General features: G+C 38.4%; 1 protein-coding gene across 20 annotated transcripts in view; it reads left to right on the top strand.

Annotated features, from left to right (window-relative positions):
* Positions 1-22,004, top strand: part of Dlg2 (discs large MAGUK scaffold protein 2) — a 2,075,786-nt gene that overhangs the window by 1,015,039 nt on the left and 1,038,743 nt on the right. For 16 of the 20 annotated variants that reach the window (XM_070034861.1, XM_070034862.1, XM_070034867.1 and 13 more), the window contains one exon: positions 9,101-9,262. In XM_070034861.1, the coding sequence (XP_069890962.1) occupies positions 9,101-9,262 (162 nt within the window). The remainder of the gene's footprint in view (positions 1-9,100; positions 9,263-22,004) is intronic. The other 4 variants (XM_070034880.1, XM_070034878.1, XM_070034873.1 and 1 more) reach the window with 1 other exon arrangement.

The following is a 22,004-nucleotide window of genomic DNA, read 5'->3' on the forward strand; positions in this document are numbered from 1 at the left end:
CAGTGTGGTGTCTGCTACATCATACACGCTTGATACGTTTGAGTTCCATGGAAAGTGGGAAAGAAAAGTATTGGGTATAGGAAGGCTGTGCGGTAGAAATAAGGAGGAATAGTTGCAGCTGTAAGCTTTGGGAAAGAAATACAAAACAAAATGTTAACATTTTTCCTTTTTTATATGTCTAAAACCACTTATAAATAAATGAAATATACAATATTCATCATGTACCAGCAGCTCATGCCTGTGGAGGCTGAGATCTAAAAACAACAGCTGGGCAGAAAAGTTCTCAAGATTCTTATCTCCAAGTAACCAGAAAATGCAGGGCTGGAGGTATGACTCAAGTGGTAGAGTAACAGCTATGAGCAAAAAAGTAAGGCTCTGAGTTCAAGTCTTGGTAGTAGCATAAAAATTAATAAAATAAATAATAACCAAATAAAAACAACATACAAAATTCTAATAATCAGGCCTAATGTTGATTACTTATTAGGTCACACTCTGCTAAGATAGTTTTCACGTATAATCTCACCTGACCTCAAAGTCATTGTGATATGGGATTGAGTTACCCTTCCATCCAGGATACCAGGAAGTTAAATTAGGACGCAGCCACGGTCATGTGGCTGGTGATATCCTGGGGTTGAGCCAGGCACTCTCTCCAGAACTTGCATGCTCAGCCACGACTCCGAAACTGAGGTTTTAGAGAGTTATTTTAGTTCCGTGAGCTCAGGAGTGGACAAATGGTAGATCTATTTGGAGATGTCAAATAACTATTCATATTTTTCTTTGTTCTGCTGACAAATAGCTATCTGATCAGTTCACTCGTGGAGACTACTGTTTTTTTTTTTTAAAGAAAGAAACAAACAAGCACTGATAAAAGTGCACACATCTTGAGATGTGCAGAAAGCAGAGCATTAAGTAGACACTGGTAGCTCATGCCAGTAACTATAGCTATTCAGAATTCTGAAATACAAAGAATTGCAGTTTAAGGCCAGCAAGGGTAAAAAGGTCTCTGAGACTCCAGCTCCAAAATAATCAGCCAAAAGCTGTGTTGGAGGCATGTCTCAGATGACAGATCACCAGGTATTAGCAAGCATGTCAACCAAGCATGAGCCCCTGAGTTCAAACCCCAGTATTGACAGATCATTAGTAATTATTAAGTCCAACAGCATACCAATAATACAGTGTCCCATTCAATTCTTACATTTTTATGAGTTAAAGCCTGTTTTTGACTAATTTATTGAGGCACAAAAATATCCTACCCACAGCTTTACAAACAGCTTTTAGATAGCAAGTGGCATAGGAAAATTGAACTTGCATTTCAAAACGCAGCAACTGCATTCTGTTATATTGGATTGTGTCCTGGAGTCAGAAAACCTGTCAGTGTGAGACATGGTTTTGTACTGTATTTAGTGCTCTGAAGACTCTCAGAAGCTGGGAGCCGGTGGTTTACACCTGTAATCCTAGCTACTCAGGAGGCTGAGATCTGAGGATCACAGTTTAAAGACAGCCTGGGCAGAAAAGTCCATGAGACACTGATCTCCAGAAGTGGCGCTGTGGCTCAAGAAGTAGAGCACTTGCCTTGAGTTGAAGAGCGCAGGGACAGCGCCCAGGCCCAGAGTTCAAGCACCACGACCGACAAAAGAAAAAGAAAAAACACTCTCAGATTCGGGATTTATAATCACAATACCTTCCTTATCCAATTTCTGAGCAAATTGCTTGACACTTAGGACATGCTATGTGAAGAATTGTCAGAAGGGACCTGAATGTTTGCCATCATTGTACAATGCTATACCCACTGTCTTTTATTCCAGATCTCTGGCCTGCCATTCCATTCTGACTTGCTCAGAGAGCCCAAGGTATGTTTCATTCTGCTGTTAGCTCTCCTGGGCTCAAACTTGTAGGGAAGAATTTTCACTGTCCATCAACCTTCCTTTCCAGCTGCTTCGGAGAACAGAAGGAGGGCAGCACTGAGTTAGAACAGGTTCTCTCATCATTATTTAAATCATCAGTTCTTTTAAAAGAATCTTAAGAGTCATTAAATATTCATGAAAGCATCCTTCCTGGCAGCTTCTCCACTGTAGGTAATTACAGAGGGTTTAAAATATCTGACATTGCTTGGAAGCACACAAAGCTCTGTCAGCTGCAAGCAGAGGGCTGATTTGTAATTTAATTAACATCCTGGCTTGTCCTGTTCTTCATGGCAAAAAAAGCAGGAAAGTATTTCCTTTCATTTATGAAGTCTGTTTGAAAAAAAAAACCAAAATATTCAAATGAAGCACCTGGAGGAATTGTTCATCTGTTTCTTCAGTCTTAGTACTTTATCCCCTGCTTCAAATCTGGGAGAAAATCCTCTTTTCAAGTGTTGCTTGGGCCACCCGGGTGGCTGATTGTAGGTCAGTCACATTTTTAAGGTTATACTGTTGGAAATCTGGATGCAGTTAGCAACTGATTTATTTATTTTTGTTGTGCTTATTTATTTTTGTGTGTTTATTTGTGCCAGTGCTGGGGCTTGAACTCCGGGCTTGGATGCTGTCCTTGAGCTGTTTGGCTCAAGGCTAGCACTCTACCTGTCTGTCTACTCTATCTGTCTCACAGATTTTTCATACTTAGGCTAAGTTTGAACTGCATTCCTTAGGTCTCAGCCTCTTCAGTAGCTAGGATTACAGACGAGGTACTGGTGCTTGGGTATTTTCTTCTTTTTATAGGCCAGGTTTTTCTTGCTGAAATGGAAGTGTGAAACTGGAGAGAGAATGCAGAAAGTGCATGAAGGGAAAGGTACATAGTCACTGATAAGCCAAAGCCTTATGAGAAAAGGAAAGGAATTTGCTAGAAAAGGGCCAGCTGCTTGCATATTATAAAAATTCTAAGCGAAAGTGCTAAAGATGAACATCAAAGTGTCCAAACAAAATATAGTTTTCAAGTTCTGATGGCATAAATAAAGTGAGAAAGTACTTGCCTTGCAAGTGTAAGGCCCTGAGTTCAATCCTTCTCAGAACTTCATCAGAGCAATTGTGGAATCTAAGTTTGTACAGTTTGGAGAGGAAGAGAAATCCCCTAACTTTGTGTACTTCATTTCTTGAGGATGTGTCCCTCACCACCTCGATTTTCTCCTTATTCTGAGCTGGACTCACATATTTCCTGGAATCATTACTTTTCCTTTAAAATTTGGTTAGCATGTTCATACTGACTCCACTTTCTACCAAAACATGTTCTTCCTTTATGCCAAAGCACAATTTATCTCCCTGCACTCAGTGCCACACATTCTTGCTGGATTTGCATGCTTAGCTAGTGCTTTCCCACTGAGTGCTCCTCCAGTCTGGCTTTTTGATAACTATTTTGGCAATGGAACTTAAGGATTTTTGTTGTTGTTGACGGGGGGGGGGGGGGGTAGTGGCGAGTAGGTCTGTGATCCTCCAAATCTCTTTGTCCTAAGCAGCTAGGATTTCAGGACTGAGCCACTGGCATGCTTTCCAAAGTACAGGTTTTTTAAAGATTAAGAGGATTTTTGTCTAGTAGCAACATTCCGTCAATCTGGTCCACTGTACACACAACTATGCAGCTGGCAGGAGGAGGTAACTTCCTTCCCCCCAGAAGGGACTCAGATTAAAGAAGGAGAGGTAGACCTGGCACAGAGAAAGATGTGTGTCAATGGGAGTTAACAGAAGCAGCAGAATTAAAAAGTTTTGAATATTTCTTAAATGTCAGACATTGTATAAGGAACTCTGTGTAGGTGCATTACAGTGTTGCTAAATGTCATGAGTATGATGACTTCTTTGACAGTCTAGAAAAAGTGCTCATAGCTAGAATCCACTAATTGTTAGGTATTATAATACTACTGACTATTCATGTGTACAAAGCACATTGGCATTCGTTAGCTTTTGATTCATTCTCTCCTGTGGCTCTCAACACATATGTCTCTACCTCTCCTCTCTCCCCTCCCTTTCTTTTTCAACAGTGCAGTTTCAAATTTTGCTGCCAGGGGGAAGCAGAGAGCTTTTCATGCAGCAACAGAAATACAAACTCAGTTTTTTAGTTACTGATGGGAAGCTGAAAGATTTTCAATATTTGGATCAATGATCATTCACTGGACCAGCTCAGCATCATCTTCCAAGCTATTGGAGAACCAGTAGGGATGGATCGAACCTGTGTAGACCCCTGTGTTTGAATTAAGGGAACTACTCAGCATGGTTCTGACTCACACAGGCATTGCCAAGACGCACAAGCAGTCTGGTCAGACTCTAACTTTGTTCATCTCTGTGTTAGCTTGGGGTAGTAAAAGAACACGAGAATGATCATGTGTTGGCTTACTGGGATCATATTTTTGCCCTGATGAGTTAAGGACAATTTTATTATACTTATATTGAGCTGGATGCCAGTGGCTCATGCCTATAATCTTAGCTACTCAGGAGGCTGAGAACTGACGATCACAGTTCAAAGCCTTTTTCCCAGGTAGGAAAGTCTGTGGGACTCTAATCTTCAGTTAAGTATCAGGAAGCTGGAAGTGGGTTGTGGTTCAAGCAGTAGAGTACTAGCCTTGAGAAACAAACAAACAAAAAGCTCAAGGACAGAGCCCAGTGCCTGAGTTCAGGGCTGGGGACTCACACAACAATGACAAAATAATCCACATTGATTGGTCTGTCAACTGTCATGTAGGTTGGAAGTTCAGAGATGGAAAAGGCTCCCTCCATGCTCTTGTGGCACCCAAGGGAGATGAACAGGCCATTACAATAAAAAGTTGTCCTGTAGTAGGACATGTGGAAACCTATGAAAGGGATATCTTTTATATCTGATTATCAGAAACCAAAAAGGCTTGCCAGTGGAGTCTAGGATGGAGAGGAGGGTTAAATGTAAGAAGGGGAAAGAGGATGGGATTCCAGCAATTAGAAACAGAATGAACTAAGACAGGGAACTAGAGACAATGTTTCCTATCTTAATTATTTTCCCTGCCTCTCCTGGTTTTAGAGCTGGAAGAACAAGTATCTGTTTACAAGACTTCTTCCTAGAGGTCCCTCTAGTGGACCAGACTGAAGAGAAAAGGAGAAGGCCCAGACTGCAAAGTAGGGGCCTTTCTCTGAGGGCCTCCCTTTGTAAGAAGTATAAAATGACATTTGCACTTGTATGACAAAGCCCTGAAAATGAGAAGTCACTCAGAGTTTTTCGTAACATTGGAACTGATGCTTAAATCAGGATATGACCTCAGCAGATTGTTTAATCTTTCTTTTAGGTGATTTTTGATGATCTCCTAAAAGTGCTGGTTTTTGGAGGCAAAGAGCCTTGAGTCATAGCCATCCTAAAATATGATTTAAATAGTCTACTTCTAGTCACACTAATAAGCATTTGAAAGCTTATTAGCCATGCACCAGGTTGGTAACTACCTGAACCTAGAAAGGATAATAGCAACTCTTTCTCTGATGGTAATGATACAAAGCATTTAGTATGGTTCCTGATGTATTAACTGTGGCTGTTATTACCATTAATTTTAATATCGTGCTAGTGTTAGGATTCATATTTGTATTGATTTTAGCATAAACATTATTGTTGATGTTAATATTGGGCTTAGTATTACAAGCCAATCAAAACTTTGATCCAGCCAAAAGAAATCAAGATTAGAATATTAGCAGAGAAATCTATACATTATATCAGCGCACTTCCCTGGGAAATGTTAGTTTGAGTTAAACTTTCTCATCAATCCTTGTCATTGTCTTTCCTACTGGAAGCCTGAAAAATGAAAAGAAAGTATAGGAAGCATTGGTTGGAGGTCCGAAATCTGTTGGGTGGTTCCCAATCGCCTGCACTGGATGCCAGCCTGCCATTAGTCTTGTCCCCTGCCACACTGTTCATCAAGTGTGCAGTTCCATTTCAGCTTGAGACCAAGTTCACTAGGTGAGGACTGCTCGCTGTCTGGCTTTCGGCACTTCCTAGGAGAAGCCAGCAGGGAGTAAGAAGACTCTTTGCAGGAGTGTGGAGGCAGTTGTAATCTTGCTAGAGGCTGATCCTACCAACTGTTTTGGAGTGTAGGTCACATGACAGGGTTTGTCTCTATTTGTTTCTATTATCTAAGGGCAATCATCCTGAGTTGTGTGCTACTTATGAGCCTTGCACAGATTGGAGTGAATTTGCTGTTGCTTCAACTATCAACCTCTCTGATCACATGTCCTTTTTCCCCTCTGTACCACTTTAGTGAGACCCTGTTTCAAATTGGGAAGTTTTATTTCTGCTCCAACAGAATGCAGTTAACACCCATAGTTGGGACTGTTATGTATGCTTAGCTGTGTACATGTGTAACTCACCTAGAAGTGGTATGGTCTTCCCAAGGACAAAACTATTCTTTCAATTTATTTCTTCAGCATACATTACAGAATGATGAGGAAAGGTATACGTTACTTAAATGTTTGATGTTTTTACAATAAATAGGGAGCAGACAATGTGTTGTCTTTTTCACTTGAACCTGGGATCATAATAGTTTATTTTATTCGTGGTGTGTGTGTGTGTGTGTGTGTGTGTGTGTGTGTGTGTGTATGCTATCACTAGAGCTTGAACTAAGGGCTTTATGCTGTTAAATAGTTTTTTCCACTGAATTCTAGCACTCTACTGTTTGAACCTCTTGATTGAAGGCACCATGGAATTTCCTGCTCAGCTGGCTTTGAACTGTGATATTCAGATTGCAGCCTTCTGAGTAGCTTTATCAGTGCACAGTTTAGAAAGTCCCATGGTGCATTGCCGGGTAGGCACATGAAGGGAAGTCTAAAAGGGAGTTGGTACAGTTAGTCTAACTGTGACCAGCTGAGAGCTGATGGGATCCTGAATGTGGGCAGAGAAGGTAGTGGGAGCTGGGAAAGTAAGGAAGAACTACACTCAGGGATCATTTAGCATAGAAGCCAGGAAGACTTTGTGATTTACTAAATTGGCAGATGGTAGGGGGTGAAAGAGAGGATAGCATCTAATTGACTTCTACATTTTTGGCTCAGCTAATTACATAGAGAGCAGTGTTTCTGCAAGGAAAAAAAACTAGTAAAGAGGTGTAATGTGGGTATAGATGAGTTCTAAGCCCAGACACTAAGATGGTCTTCTGTTTGGCATTATTTCACTCCTAATGAAAGCATAAATGATCAAGAATAAATGCAAAATATTGATCCCTATTTCTCAGGCACATTCATTTCTAGGAGGATGTTTGAAGTTTATAGAAGTGCTCTGGCCTAATTTTATTTGTATTCTTAGTGATGTTATTGTCAATTCAGTTATCAGACTTAGGCTTCATCTGCTTATGGAGATAGAAAGGGGTTCATGGGTGGAAAGAGGATTTAGATTCAAAAGATTTAGACAGTCCCAGACCTGATGTCGTATAGTCAGGTGACCTTGGATACATGCTTTAATTGCTCTGAAAGTCAATGTTGTCACAGGTAAAAAGGAACATCATAGCTGAGTGGTAGTAACGGAGATAGAAAGTGAGAGTCCTTCACAAACTTTGTTGTGACATTGCTAAATATGACTTTTGCTTTGAGATTAAGACTGCATTGTACATTCGTTGGAAAATACAAGTACTGATAAATAATTTACTTCTAAGAAGGAGTGAACATCAAATTAAATTACAAACCCTGGGTGGTCTTGTTACTGTCACTGAGAACTGATGTTCACAAAAACCTGTTTTTCATCTAAAAGATGAGTGAATAGCTTTGTAATGAAGACATGTTCCAATAACCTGTTGGTGTTAACATAATGGGGCTCTAGAAAAGTATTATACATGACAGTTAAAGCTGAGATGGTGCTACGATAATATTTCAGTACCTATGGGGGACCAAGGCAAACTAGCATTTTATTAGCAAGATCACAGGTGAGGCAGGGTGTAAACCTTTCAGTAATGGGGACTCTAGAGGGACACCTCCAAAGGAAAAGGGAAGGGGCACAGAGAGACAGAGAAAGAGTACCCAGCCATAGAGGCCCAGGCTAAGGCTGAAGATGGAGACTGAGCCTTCGATCAAAGATGAATGCCTTCATCATTTCTTGTCTTTGTCCTTCTTCCCTCCTTGAAAAGCCCCTAAGATCTGCCTGAAAGGCTCAAACCACGGCCTTTGCCAGCATGTGTGTGAGGACTTAGGATTCTCCTATCTGTATAGTCGTGTAGCTGCTTTTTCTCTTAAGATGGTTAAGAGCAAAGAAAAAGAAAAATAAGAAATGAGAAAACATTGTCTCTTTCTCTTCAGGGATCATGGAAGTAGAGCCATGTGATTTATTTTGATTTTTGAAGCTCTAAAAAGGTAGTTTCATTCCTAAAATGGGTGATCTTTAGTCCTACAATCCAATGAGCCAAAATCAACATGCTTCGTGTGAAGTAAAAGAAGAGCAAATTGTCTTCCCTTTCAGGTTACCACAAATAATATGGATGGTGATTGTTTTCTTACTTTGGGGGAAACTTAAGGCTTTCACAAATCCTGAAACAAAATTAAGCTAACCTAGTTGGACCTATAAGAATTCCATTATTTAACACAATGCTTTTTCTTCTCTATCTGTAATCTGAAATTTTTAGCATATGCTAGGCAATTATTGTTATTGGAAGACTTACTCCACTCATTTAAGTCCTTTTTCCCTTTTCATTTCCTTTCTCTTTTTCCCCTAGTACTGGTCCTTGAACACAGAGCCTTGACCTCTTGCTTGGCTTTTTAGCTCAAAGCTGGTGCTCTGCCACTTGAGCTACATCTTTACTTTGAGACTTTTGCTGGTTAATTGGAAATAGGAGTCACAGACTTTCTTGTTCAAGCTGGCTTTGAACCATGACACTCAGATCTTAGGTTCCTGAGTTGCTAGGATTACAAGCAGGAGCCACCAGCTCAGGACTTCAGTAAATTTCCTTTGTCTCATTTATTATCCTACTCCTGTAGCTCATAAAATTGTCAGGCAAAACTTACTCATATGCAGTGGTTAATACTGATCCAATTTTGTTCCTTCTTAACCTGGGTTATGGTGATCATCAAGTGTCTATGGTGAAGTTGGTTGGAGTTAACAATAGACACACCGTCTAAGCTGCTAAGAGGGTTAGAATGTAATGTGCAGACTTGAATCCTTTGCAAAGACTGATGACTTTCTTTTCCATTGTCTGGTTTTCTCCTAGAAGTATCGATATCAAGATGAGGATGCTCCACACGATCATTCCTTACCTCGGCTAACTCATGAAGTAAGAGGGCCAGAACTTGTGCATGTATCGGAAAAGAACCTATCTCAAATAGAAAATGTCCACGGATACGTTTTGCAGTCACACATTTCTCCTCTGAAGGTCAGTGAGCTTGCTCTTCAAATATTATAGCTGCTGATGGTTGTTGGTCTTCATTGCTGGTTGTTGGTCTTCACTGATGTGGTTCTTTAAAAATATAAGAGAGGCACGTCATTGCCTGCCAAAGGGTCTCTCTGAGTTGGAAGCCAACCTAGTATATCTGGGGCCTATTTTTATTGCAGGTGTCTGAATGTCTGGAAAAATCCTTTTTGTTGTTGGGAATGGCTAAGGGAAGAGCCAAGAATGAAAAATGGAGAGGAAAATAATCCATTTACTTAGTCGTTTTAAACTCAAGAGTATACCATGGTTTGGTTTGAAGGTTCTCAGTCCTTCTACATTCCTGGTCCTAGAAAAAAACAAAGGGAGCAAATATATCACAATCACACTTAATGGTAGCTTTGCTGTCTAATCTGAAAAAGAAAATATGGGAGTTGACTTCTCAACACCAATTTTATCTGAGGAGAAATTGTTTACCAGATTTCTATTGAGTAATATACATATTTTTCTGTACTTTCTATGTGTTTTAAAGTTTTTAAACAATTTCTTGATCACAAGTATTTTGACAAGAAGGGAAAATTAAATGAGAATAAAATTTTTCCAGTTGTCTTTATCTTTTTCTTGGTGCTTCAGATAAAACTCTTATAAATGCTAATTAAATTATTAAAAGATAAACAGAAATAGATATGACTGTAATTTAAGGGAATTGAAATAAGAAAATAAAATCCTGACATTTAATACCTTTACTGTTAGTAAAGAAAATTTTCTTTCATTATCCAGAACACTATTCCCCTGACATTCCATGTAACTGTAACACAAGAAAATACATGCATCTACACAACTGTCTCTAAGATTTTCTGGGATCTTTGGATGGTGGCTAATAAAGTAGAAGAAAATTTAAATTATATTTAGGATTGCTCTGAATTTTGGTGCAGTTTAAGAGTCTCATGCTCTATCGTTGTTAGCTAGGTTCTGCTCATTTTGGTTCATGTTAAATATTCCGATATCCTAAGAACCTATCAATTACCATTCCTACTAGTTGATTGTACTATCAATAAATTACAATTGTTACATCCTAGTAAATATGACATGATATATAAAAGATGTAAACGTCCTTCTGGTACTTCTTGTGCATGTTTCCAGAGTTGCTTTGAAAATGATTTGTTATTAGTAGAAATAAATCTATTTAATGTAGAGGAGAAAAGATGAAGGGTTGGGACACATAGAACATGCCTTTCTACTTCAAGAGACAATGACAGAGCTGTCATGTAGATGGTTGGTACACTGTGCCTTTCTGACAAGACCATACTTTTGAGATGATCATAAAACCATCCTTTCTCACAGGGTTAAACCCCTTGGGGATAGAATACTTCTTGTCTCCAGAATCCTCCAAGGCCCATGAGGACTTGGTTAGGGTTCCTTTGGCAGGAAAGAAAACTAAATAGACTCTAAGGTTTGAGCTCTTAGTAACAACGATTATATTCATTTCAGATGGCAGTTTTTCTTCTGCAGGGACCTGTTGTCTCTGCTGTCTAGGCTCACCATGATAAAAAGACAAGGGCAATGCTGGGAGATGGGGCTGGTCTTAATGAGTGCTTATATTTCAGTTTTATTCTAACTGGTGGGAAGGCTCCTTCTACAACTAAACACCTCTAGGGAACCTCCCTTCTTCCTTTTCTCTCAATTTGTCTTTTCCCTTTCCTGTCTAATCAGCTCCCTTGGAGGCTTTATGCTGCATAGGATAATCAATACTGGTCCAATCAAAATGATGATGTTGATGAAGATGATGATGATGATGATGATGATAGCATTAAGGACTCTTCATTGTCTATATTAAATCTTCAGCATCTACATGACAATGATCTAAATACAAGATTGGGTGATTATACCCTTATGTTCTAGGCTATTCAATACTTCATTTGAAAAATGTCTATTAATTAGAGAGTTAAGGGGGTTGCTTTTTCTGAAGATCAGGTATCCTATGTTTTTCCCATTTCCTTTTATTCCTTGCACTCCAGGAACCTCAGAGTTGCTTATCTTCAGCTTCAGTGGTTTTCCTTAACTTTAGTTTTGTTAGTTTTGTTTAATTTATTTTCCTTTTAACTTATCTACTCTTTTTTTTATTTGTTTGTTAGTTTTGCCAGTCTTGGGACTTGAACTCTGGAAGTGAGTGTTAGCTCAAGGCTAACACTCTACCACTTGAGCTACAACACCACTTCTTGTTTTTTCTGTGATTAATTGGAGATAAGAGTCTCACCAACTCTCTTGCCCAAGCTGGCTTTGACCTGTGATCCTCAGATCTCAGACTCCTGAGTAGCTAAGATTACAGTCCTGAGCCACTGGTGCCCAGCTACTCTGTTCTTTTTGAAGGTGTGGTTGATGGCATTTTTGTAGTGGTATTGTTTTTAATTGAGACACTACTTTTAAAAATACACATGAATATGACTGAGACCCCCTGATGTGTTTCACCTAGGTTAACATTGGTTTGCATTCCCCTCTCAACCTGCCAGTTCTTCCTGCAGCCCCAGGTATTCTGAAGAGGAAGGAAAGGAAGTTCATCTGGGGATCCTGCAGCAAGGGCAGGAGGCAGCTATTTTGGGACCAGTCCTTTCTCCTCATGACTCTCTAAGAGGTGTTATTTGTATTAAATAAGATGTGCTTTTAGATCTTCTTGAGGAAGAGACTCTGTGTACCTTTCTTCTATCAGCAATCAGGATAGGGATAAATGTGTACATTTTTTTTTCCTCCAAGGAGAGGAAAAGGCCCTGCTTTATAATGTTTGCCACTTTTTTCTGATATCAATACATCCCTTACGGTTAATTTCAGGCTCCCAACTTAAAGCTACAGAGATGACTGGGAAATTGAGGCACAAAATGTTTTCACAGCTAGTACAAGCTAGCTTCAGCTGGCATTGCAGCACCAAATTCAAACACACATATTTTAATAGCAATGGGATACATTTCTTAATCAAGTTAAGGGTTATTGTATTATTACAGTTCAAGTGTTTGTAAAACTTGCCTTGATTAAAGCTTAGTGTGTTATTATTAGAATCAGGGAAATGCAAAGAAAATTCAAACTCTCAATTAAGAATGCAATTCTTTTCCAACTTTTTGCTTCCTTTGATCTGTCTAGAGTTCTCAGGTTAAGTATTAAAAGGAATAAGAAGGAAAACGTATAACCAGATAGTATCCCTCAAATCCTACAATGTGGCTCTTAGGTGTTAATTGGGAATTTACATATGGCATGCTTAAATACAGTGTGAGATTGGTGGGTAACAGTTTAAGTGTTGGAACTGAGCAAACTCTGATCATTAGCTGAGTGATCATTTCTTCCATCTTCCTGTATTACTTGAAGCCTCCATTCTCAGATTCATCTGTCTTCAGTGCCCACCAGCTGCCTGCGTGATAAATGGGCTGGCTTAGCCTGTTTTCATTAGCAGGCCTGGACCAGGGTGAAGAATGAGTTCGGAAGGAGAAATGCAATTTAGTAGTGAATTCAAGGGAATTTGTTTTCCTTGCCACAAGATAGGGATGCTTTCTCTTCAGGCGCTAACTTGAATCTTCTAAGAAATATTGGTCTGTAGTAAAGCATGAGGATTTTTCTTTTCAGTTTAGGTCTGTCTAATATACATTAGTACCTACTATGTATGTTAGGTTATGGACAGACAAAGAAGATAGAACATGATTTAAATATTCATGTCACTATCCTGAGCAACTGGAATTATAGTTATAATTACATACCACTTATTCTTTCTGTGCCAGAATTCAAAATGTGTGTGTGTGTGTGTGTGTGTGTGTGTGTGTGTGTGTGTGTGTGTGTGTGTGTGTGTGTGTGTTGGTACTGGAGCTTGAACTGAAGGCCTGACACTGTTTCGTGGCTTCTTTCCTTAAAGCAGAAGCTCTGCTACTTGAGCCACAGCTACACTTTCAGCTTTGTGGTGGTTAGAGATCAGTCTCGCAGACTTTCCTGCTTAGGTTGGCATCAAACTGTAATCCTTAGAGCTCAGCCTTCTGAGAGCTAAGAGTACAGATATGAGCCACTATGGTCTTACTTAAAAATTGCTAAGTTTTAAGTTCTGCAAAACCACCGCTACCCAGCAGAGCACTGTATTCAGAGATATTTTAGAGAGAAGAAGAAAGGAGGAGAATAAAGAAGGAAAGGAAGATGGTGAGAGGGAGAAGAGAGAGAGAGAGAGAGAAGAGAGAACTGTTATCCTCCTCTTCTTTACATCATAATGTTTGATACAGAATTTTATCCATTCTAAACTTCATAATTTAACACTGATTTACATACATCTGCATGTATGTAAAAATTTATGGTGTCCTATAATTAACATTAGCAGTATTTGCTAGGGAATATTTTTAAAAATCTTACCTTAAAACCACCAGTGACTATTGACCGGAAAGTGAGAGTGACATTTTATAAATTGGTATAAATTTTTCTAACCAGATAAACATGATTGTCTGTTTTCTAATTTTAGCTGAGATTAGAAGAAACGGTTCTGAGAAGTGTTTGGGGATTTGAAAGTTAAAAATGGTGAGGTGATATCTATGCCCTTATTGAGAGAGTAGACATAAAAGGATTGCCATGTGTACTTTGTCTCATTATTTTCTTACTATCCATGCTATGACCTGCTCACAGTAAAGTATGTATTAGCTAACATTACTATAAAGCCTCTTCCCCCACAAAGCCTTCCCCAACTCCGAATAATCATAGCACTCCACAGTACATGCATTTACTCGTGTGATTAGCATTTTGAAATATGCTTTATTCTATTGGTCAAAATGGGATTTGCTGAACTATGTAATATGCTGACGTCTACATTTGCCATTCTACTTTCTCTGAGTCAATGTGTAAGCTACTAGGAATTGAAGTACACCTTATTTTTAATTTTGGTTTCTTTTCCTTTTTTTACTTGTTTCTTGGTATTTGCAATGATGCCGAGACTAGTATTTCCCAGCCTTATATTTGGTGAGATATTTTTTTCTGCATTTTAAGAAAAATCAGGGGACAGGTGGGTAAATATGATTTCTGCAAGGTTTAAAATACCTTAACTTATTGTAGGATTTCTTAGAGCCTTTAATATGATAATATACAATTTAACCTCTAAGGCAGGGATAAGGTTAGTGCAAAATATTTCCCAAATGTATTTGATCATGGGATCCTTTCTTTTGAGTAAAATTTTGTTTTAGTTTGGGAGATATTCTTTGAGAAAAACGATGTCAGGTACATAGTAGAAAAGTGTATGATGTTTTATTCCAACCCTGAAATGAGAAGCAGCCAACTTCAAATACTGAACCAATTAGCTGAGTGAGCTTGCTCAAGTTACAATGTCCTTAGAGACATCTACTCATATTGAAATAGAGGAGCCCTGAGCAATAAAGTTCACATAGAGGGAATATAGAATACACAAAAGTGAGAGGTTTTTATATGGCTATTGATGGTTGTTATGAGGTGTAGCAAGTATTCTTATTATTCCAATGTCTAAACGAAACCTTGGGCCTAATGTTTAGTATATGTTTCTCCATAGTCTTATTTATCTATGTGTTTCCATGCTTTCTCACTTCTCTTTTTGTGTACTATCCAAGTTTTTATTACCTCCAAGCTTCATGTAGGATGGTTATTTTAAAATGCCATGTACTCTGGAGCCAAGCAAATGCATGCATGAATTCTGACTTGATAATTTCTCCCTGGGTAACCTTGAGGAAAGCACCTTGTATTTCTGAAACTGTTAATTTTAATATTAAAATCTCCCAATATTGATTGATTTACTCGTTCAGTAAAACCTTTTCTGACCTACAAAATCTTGAGTGTCACTGTCATTCCTTGAAGATACAAAAGAAACGAGTCTTCACATTGCTGTCATACTGTGATTACATTCCCACGGTAGGAGTTAGAGACCTATAGTACACCATGTTGTATATACAATAAAGAAAGCGGCAAAGATGAGTTATTTAGTCCCAGGATCTGGGTGTATAGGGGACAGGTGTAATTGATTAGAGAATTTCAAGAGGAGTATTTTGATGTTGTTTTATTTTGAAGGCAATAAGAGATAAGGGAGGTGTATCTCCAGCAGTCGTGAGACTGTAGGAGAGAGTTCTGGGATTTACAGGTAGTAGACTAAAACAAAGGAATAAAACATGATTAAGGGTGTGGTGCGAGTGTGTAGTTTGTAGGGCCTGGAGGATAGGAGAAATCAGGTCCTGAAGGGTCTTACTTAGGGACTGCACTTCACCTTGTAGGTCATGAGGGGTGACTACAGAATTTGAAATAGAGCGTGTGAAGCAGCCTGATTTACACATTAGAAAGTTATTCATGTTATAGAGCACAGTTGAAGGAAAATAAGGAAAGAATGGTTTTAGAATCAAAGGCATCACATAAAATGCAAAAGCTAAGACTTGCTCTAAGATAAAGCTAAGGTATTAGAGGTAGAATAAGGGGTTGATTAGAAAGTTTATTGTCAGGACTTTAATACCTCAAATATAGAAGGAAGATGACAGATTGAGTTTAATTCTCAATGTTTATTTGATTGATTGGGCAGAGGAAGTATTAACACAATGAATGACAAATGCCTACAGAATAGCTGGCAAAGTAGCTCTCTGCTAAAGCACTTGTAGCCTGTGTAAGGCCCTGAGTTTCATCCCAGTGCGTGTGCGCATGCGTGTGCACACACACCCACACACCCACACTCACACCACCCCCCCCCACACAATGCCTATACACAAACAAACTTTAGAGCAGCAGAAAGCACATGGAGCGATTCTATTTAAGTTTGAGTAATTCAAGTAATTGGAATTTATCTTTTATCCAAGTAGAAATGTTCAATGGGCAGTTTAATATAAAAGACATAGGAACTGAAGGAGATCTGCCTAGAAATGGGAACAGGGGATTCTTCAAGGTGTAGCAGCCATGACTATGGATGAGACTTCTCAAGAAAGATGAAAGAAATGCTGAGCCCTGCAGAGAAGGACCACCCCCACACATTAGGGGCTTTGTGGAAAAGAAAGACCTACTAAGATCATGAAGCAATGAGTCATTTGCCAGAGTCAGCCCTTCCTCCTACAATGTTTCTAGTTTCCTACCTGAGTTTTATTTATCTATCTATCTATCTAGATAGATAGATAGATATAATATGCATATATATGTTTGTATATATACATATATACGTATATATGTACACACACACATATATATACATACATATATATACATATATATATAAAAGTGGAATCCTATTCTATATGAACAAGGATATGCAACCCCTTCCACAATTCCTCAGGTCATATTGGCCATGTAGTGGATGCTTTTTACTTGACTTGTTACAAGAAGACCTTCTAACAAAAGAAAAGCAAAATTTAAGAATAACAAGACAACAACAAAAATCCAGGTAGTGACATGGAATCCTAAATTGTTACAAGGGGGCTGGCTTCTAATTGAATAAAATAGTCTGATATTTTGTTTCTAATCATAATTTTTTGAGACCACTAGAAAATGACTTCATTGATTTTTGCTGTTTTAGAGTAGTAGTAATTTTCCAAAGCATAAAATCTGTTCACTTCTGTCTCTTGCCACTAGATGGTGGAAGTAGCTGAGCTGATGATTCTGGAAACATCTGGTATTGGAGAAAAACAAACAAACAAATGGGGATTTGAGAGGCTAAATTGAGAAGTTCCTGGCTAATAATGACAAAAGAAAGGTTTGACTGAGATTTGCATAGTTGTGATAATACATTTTATTTGGGGCCCTGCCTTTGCTAGAAAAGGAAGTAGTGGAATGAAAAATGGCTTGAAAGATAATGATCAAGAATGGAAGCTCCTAATGGAAATTCTATGTAATGAAACATTCTTTGCCTCGCTTATCTTTCATTGTAAATAGTAGCAACAGCATATTGCACATAGTCCTAACCATTTGGGCCTGACCTTGGAAAGTAAGAGGAAAATGGTGAGCATGGGACATTTTATAGCTTTTCACATTACAGTAATTCTCTCTAGAATGAAACCCACCTAGCTTTTGAAATACAAATTTGTGGAATGATGTCCACATTCCTTGTTTTTTTGATTTTCAGTGATTTTTTTCTAAGAAAGGTTAGGACATATACACATACATGTATACAATACATGTATACATACATACATAAATGTGTGTGTGTGTGTGTGTGTGTGTGTGTGTGTGTGTGTGTGTGTGTGTGCTCCTAGAGTTTGCCCATCTAGAAAGGACAACTGTATTACTGTTTGTGATACTCGTGTTTCTGGTGCCTTAAAGTGCTACCTACATCACTCCTGCACCCTTTCTGCATTACAATGCAGCAATTACAGTTCTTTTGGTGAGCATGTATTCAATCCTTTCTCCTTAGCAAAAACAGGCAGAAATGGTTTCAGACTTTACACAGTAGGTAGGTACGTGTTGACATAGATTGGATGAGGGAATATTTTAACTCTTTCCAGGTAACTCAGAAAAATAGCAGCATGCACAGCAGTGGAATGCAGGCAGCTTTAAGAATCTTCTGTATCTATCTTGTGGTTCGATCTTGGCTCTATTACTTTCTAGCTGTGTCAATTTACAGGTCTATTTCCTTCTCCTGTCTTGGAAATAATAGTATAGGATTCAGAAGGTTGCAGTACGGATTGGCTGAGATAAGGCATGGAAAATCTTTAGCAGTACTTGAACAAAAGGTACTCAGGAAATTGTAATTATTTTACATTTGAAAACAGAAGAAGTAGGGCTGGGAAGGTGGCTCAGTGGTGGGGTGCTTGCCTTGCATACATGAGGCCCTGGGTTCCATTCCTCAGCACCACATAAGCAGAAAGAAAAAAGCCAGAAGTGGCGCTGTGGCTCAAGTGGTAGAGCGCTAGCCTTGAGCTGAAGAGCTGAGGGACAGCGCCCAGACCCAGAGTTCAGGCCCCATGACCAAAAAAAAAAAAACCCAAAAAACAAAAAAACAGAAGAAGTGTATTTGAATGTATGTATATACATACATGTACATGTCATGTTACATGCAAACATAGATATACATATATTTGTGTGCTCTAATATCTTCTATTGCTACTATAGAAATTTCAGATTACTGAACTATGAACTCTCAAGTTGATATCATATTCTTGTTGTCTTTGAGAGAATGACTTTCCATTAGACCACATTCCTGTCTCAGATAAGCAATTATATTCTACATAGCAGTCTGACATAAAATAAATACTAATTTTTCTATGTAAAATGAGGTGTCAAAAAAAAAGAATATAGAATGAGCTGGGGGCATAAGCTGGGTTTTAGGTGGTCCAACTAATTTTATTATGGCATGAAGAAATGAAATTTCTATAGTAGCAATAGAAGATATTAGAGCACACAAATATATGTATATCTATGTTTGCATGTAACATGACATGTACATGTATGTATATACATACATTCAAAATGAATATATATATGAGTATATATGTATTTTATTTGGTCAGTTATAGGGATTGAATTTAGGGCCTGTGTGCTGTCCCTGAGCTCTTCAGCTCAAGGCTAATGCTGTACTGCTTTCAGCTACTGCTCCAATTCTGGTTTTTGAGTGGTTAATTGGAGATAAGAGTTTCACAGGAACTTTCCTGCCTGGGCTGGCTTTGAACTTTAATCCTCAGATTTCAGCCTCCCTAGTAGCTAGGACTATGCATGTGAGCCACCAGCACCTGGCTGTATATATGTATTAATATATATTTATTTTAATATATTAGAAAGTTACCTATTATTATATATAAACAAATTATATAATCTATTCTAATACATGTTATAGCCACAAATTATATAATATATACACATAAATTTGAAAGTAACTTGGAGGGAAACATTAATTTGGATATATAATTACTAATATATTCATTTAGGATTTTTATTTCTTTAAAAATTTTTATTACTAGTTAGGTACCAGTGGCTCACACTTGTAAGTGCAGCTACTCAGGAGGCCAATATCTGAGGATTTTAGTTCCAAACCAGCCTAGGTAGACAAATCTGAAATATTCTTATCTCTGATTAATCAGAAAAATGACAGAAGTAGAATTGTTAAAGTGGTAGGGCATCCACTTTGCACAAAAGTTGAGCAAGAGCTGGAAACTTTGTATTCAATCCCTAGTAACAACACACACACACACACACACACACACACACACACACACACACACACACACACACACACACACACACACCACTTAAAATTTTTATTACTTCAAATTTTTAAATACCATCATATCGTGGTAACACCTTTGTGTTTGGTAAGCACTGTTAATGACTATATTTAAGAATGGCTTAGTGGAACATTCCTGTATTCTCAGCCAAGGTGGAGTATTGAAGTCTAAGGCTAAGTCAAAGGAGTGAGACTCCATCAGATAAACAAACTAAAAACAAAAGAACTAAGTGTAGGGCTGACGTGCTATGAGTAGCAGGTACAAGGCCCTTAGTTCATCCTGAAGTTCTACAATAAATAAATAAATGAATAAATTTAACAAACATTGAATTCACACATTAAACTTTACTAAATTTTAGAAAATAGTACCATTAGCCCATGAAAGTGGGATCTGTTTTTCATCCAATGGCTAGCAACATATTTCTAAGCACCGCTAATCCTGAATATAGATCAAATGCATTTTTATAAATTATAACAGGTGAGGAGCAAGTGCTATAATTTTTTGTTATTGAAAGCAATTATGTATTAATCAGGGTTCTCTGACAGAGAGATTTCTGTTGAATCAACAGACAGTATTTGTATTTGTTTAACAAAACTTCTAGCTTCCTATGGGAAAGAAATATGAAACAGCTGCTAAAGTCTGAAATATAATTGCATGACTTTGGTCTTTGAATTCTCTCAGCTCATCTAGGTTTATGTTGAAATTTACCTTACCCACCCAGAACTACTGTCTAATGTTTGGAGATTGTTAGACAATATGCCCGACAGTATTCTCTCAGCTAAGGAAGTATGAAGGTCAAGATGAGAATCACCATCTTGTCTTCAACATTTCCTGCATGAAAGGAGGAAGTGTTTCCCTCTCTTCTTCATTCCTTCCCACTTTAGTCCTTTTCCACTAAAATAAATCCTTGCTAAAACTTTCATTTGGGAGAAATTCGTTTCATGAGTGGATTTCAAGGATCTTGTTTTTTTTGGTCCGTCACGGGGCTTGAACTCTGAGTCTGGGCACTTTCCCTGAGCTCTTCAGCAAAAAGTGAGTGCTCTACCACTTGAGTCACAGCGCCACTTCTGGTTTTGTGGTGGTTTATTGGAGAGAAGAGCCTCACAGACTTTCCTGTCTGGGCTGGCTTTTGAACTGTGATCCTCAGATCTCAACCTCCTGAGTAGCTAGGATTATAGGCATGAGCCACTGGCACCCAGATTGGTGGTTTTTTGTTTTTTTTTTTGTTTTTTGGGTTTTTTTTTTTTTTTTTGCCAGTCCTGGGGCTTGAGCTCAGTGTCTGGGCACTGTCCTTGAGCTTTTTGGCTCAGGAATAGTACTCTATTACTTGAGCCACAGTGCTACTTCCAGCTTTTTCTGTTTATGTGGTACTGAGGAATTGAACCTAGGGCATCATGAATGTTAGGCAAGCACTCTAGCACTAAACCACATTCCCAGCCCAGATCTGTGAATTTTTTTTTCTTCAAGGAAACTGGAAGCTAAGGGAACTTATCAACCTTCATGTGGTCACTGTATGGATGAGGAATATAGGCTCAACATTTAAAAGCTTTTCTAAGTTCACTTAGGTAGATCTTGAGAGAGCTGGCTTTTGAGTCCAGCCAGGGCAATACTGGACTTCTTATTCTTATAATTCCATTATTCAGCAGTGAAGGAACACAGCACTATTTTTGGAAGTAACAGAATTTGAACTTGAGGGTTGATGCTTGCTAGCTAGGAAGACATTCTACACAGGTCCCGTATAATGTAGTTTTAAGCCAGAAGAGGCCAATGGAAATAATCAAATCCAGATTTTTCACAGAGTCACTCACACATTTGCAGCTACAAAATCATTTTAGTTGATCATTTTGGAGTAGAAGAATAAATGAGAATAAAAAGTTCAGTATATCATAAATCAAATGTGAAAGGTTGGGAGAGACAGAAAAATAGAATACATAAGTAAAAATCCTTTTAGTTTAGTGGGGGGGGGGTAGAGCTGCATTGGCTGGCATTTTCAGTGTGTTTCTTATTGTATTGTAGGCAAATAAAGTCAAGAAACACCTGATCTGATCCCAAACTCCTACATTATAAATTGTGGGGAGTATGTAGGAAGAAAGCCTTAGTCCAGAGAAGTTAATGATTCCTCAATAACACTAACAAGGAATGGCAGAGCCTGCACTTGAACCCCTTATAGTTGTAACTACTAGTGTTTTCTGCTTCCAATATCTATGGGGAATCTATGGATGTTAAGTTATTTAAACAATAGTTCTAGACCAAGGTGTATTAGAGCACACAAAGCCCCAGCCCCATCCACCCTCTCCAGGCCTAAAGCTCTGTTTTCTTGGGACTCCAGTAGGTGGCTCTGTTCCACACTAGCTTTAGAGAAGCACTGTTTTGAAACTTAGGATGCTGCAGTTAATTACTAAACAATGCCATGTATGTTAGCACCACTTTTCTCAAAACCTTAAGAAGAAGAAAAGAAAAGCTAAGGCTCTCTTCACCAACAGCTGCATTTGTCAGGGAAATCAGAAGATACTTCAAATCCTATTTAACTTTACTTACTAAGTCCAAAAGGTATTCCTGAAGACATTTTTTTTAATTTCTTTAAAACA

Source organism: Dipodomys merriami, unplaced genomic scaffold, assembly GCF_024711535.1.
Source record: "Dipodomys merriami isolate MVZ:Mamm:240054 unplaced genomic scaffold, mDipMer1.0.p SCAF_25, whole genome shotgun sequence".
NCBI lineage: Eukaryota > Metazoa > Chordata > Mammalia > Rodentia > Heteromyidae > Dipodomys > Dipodomys merriami.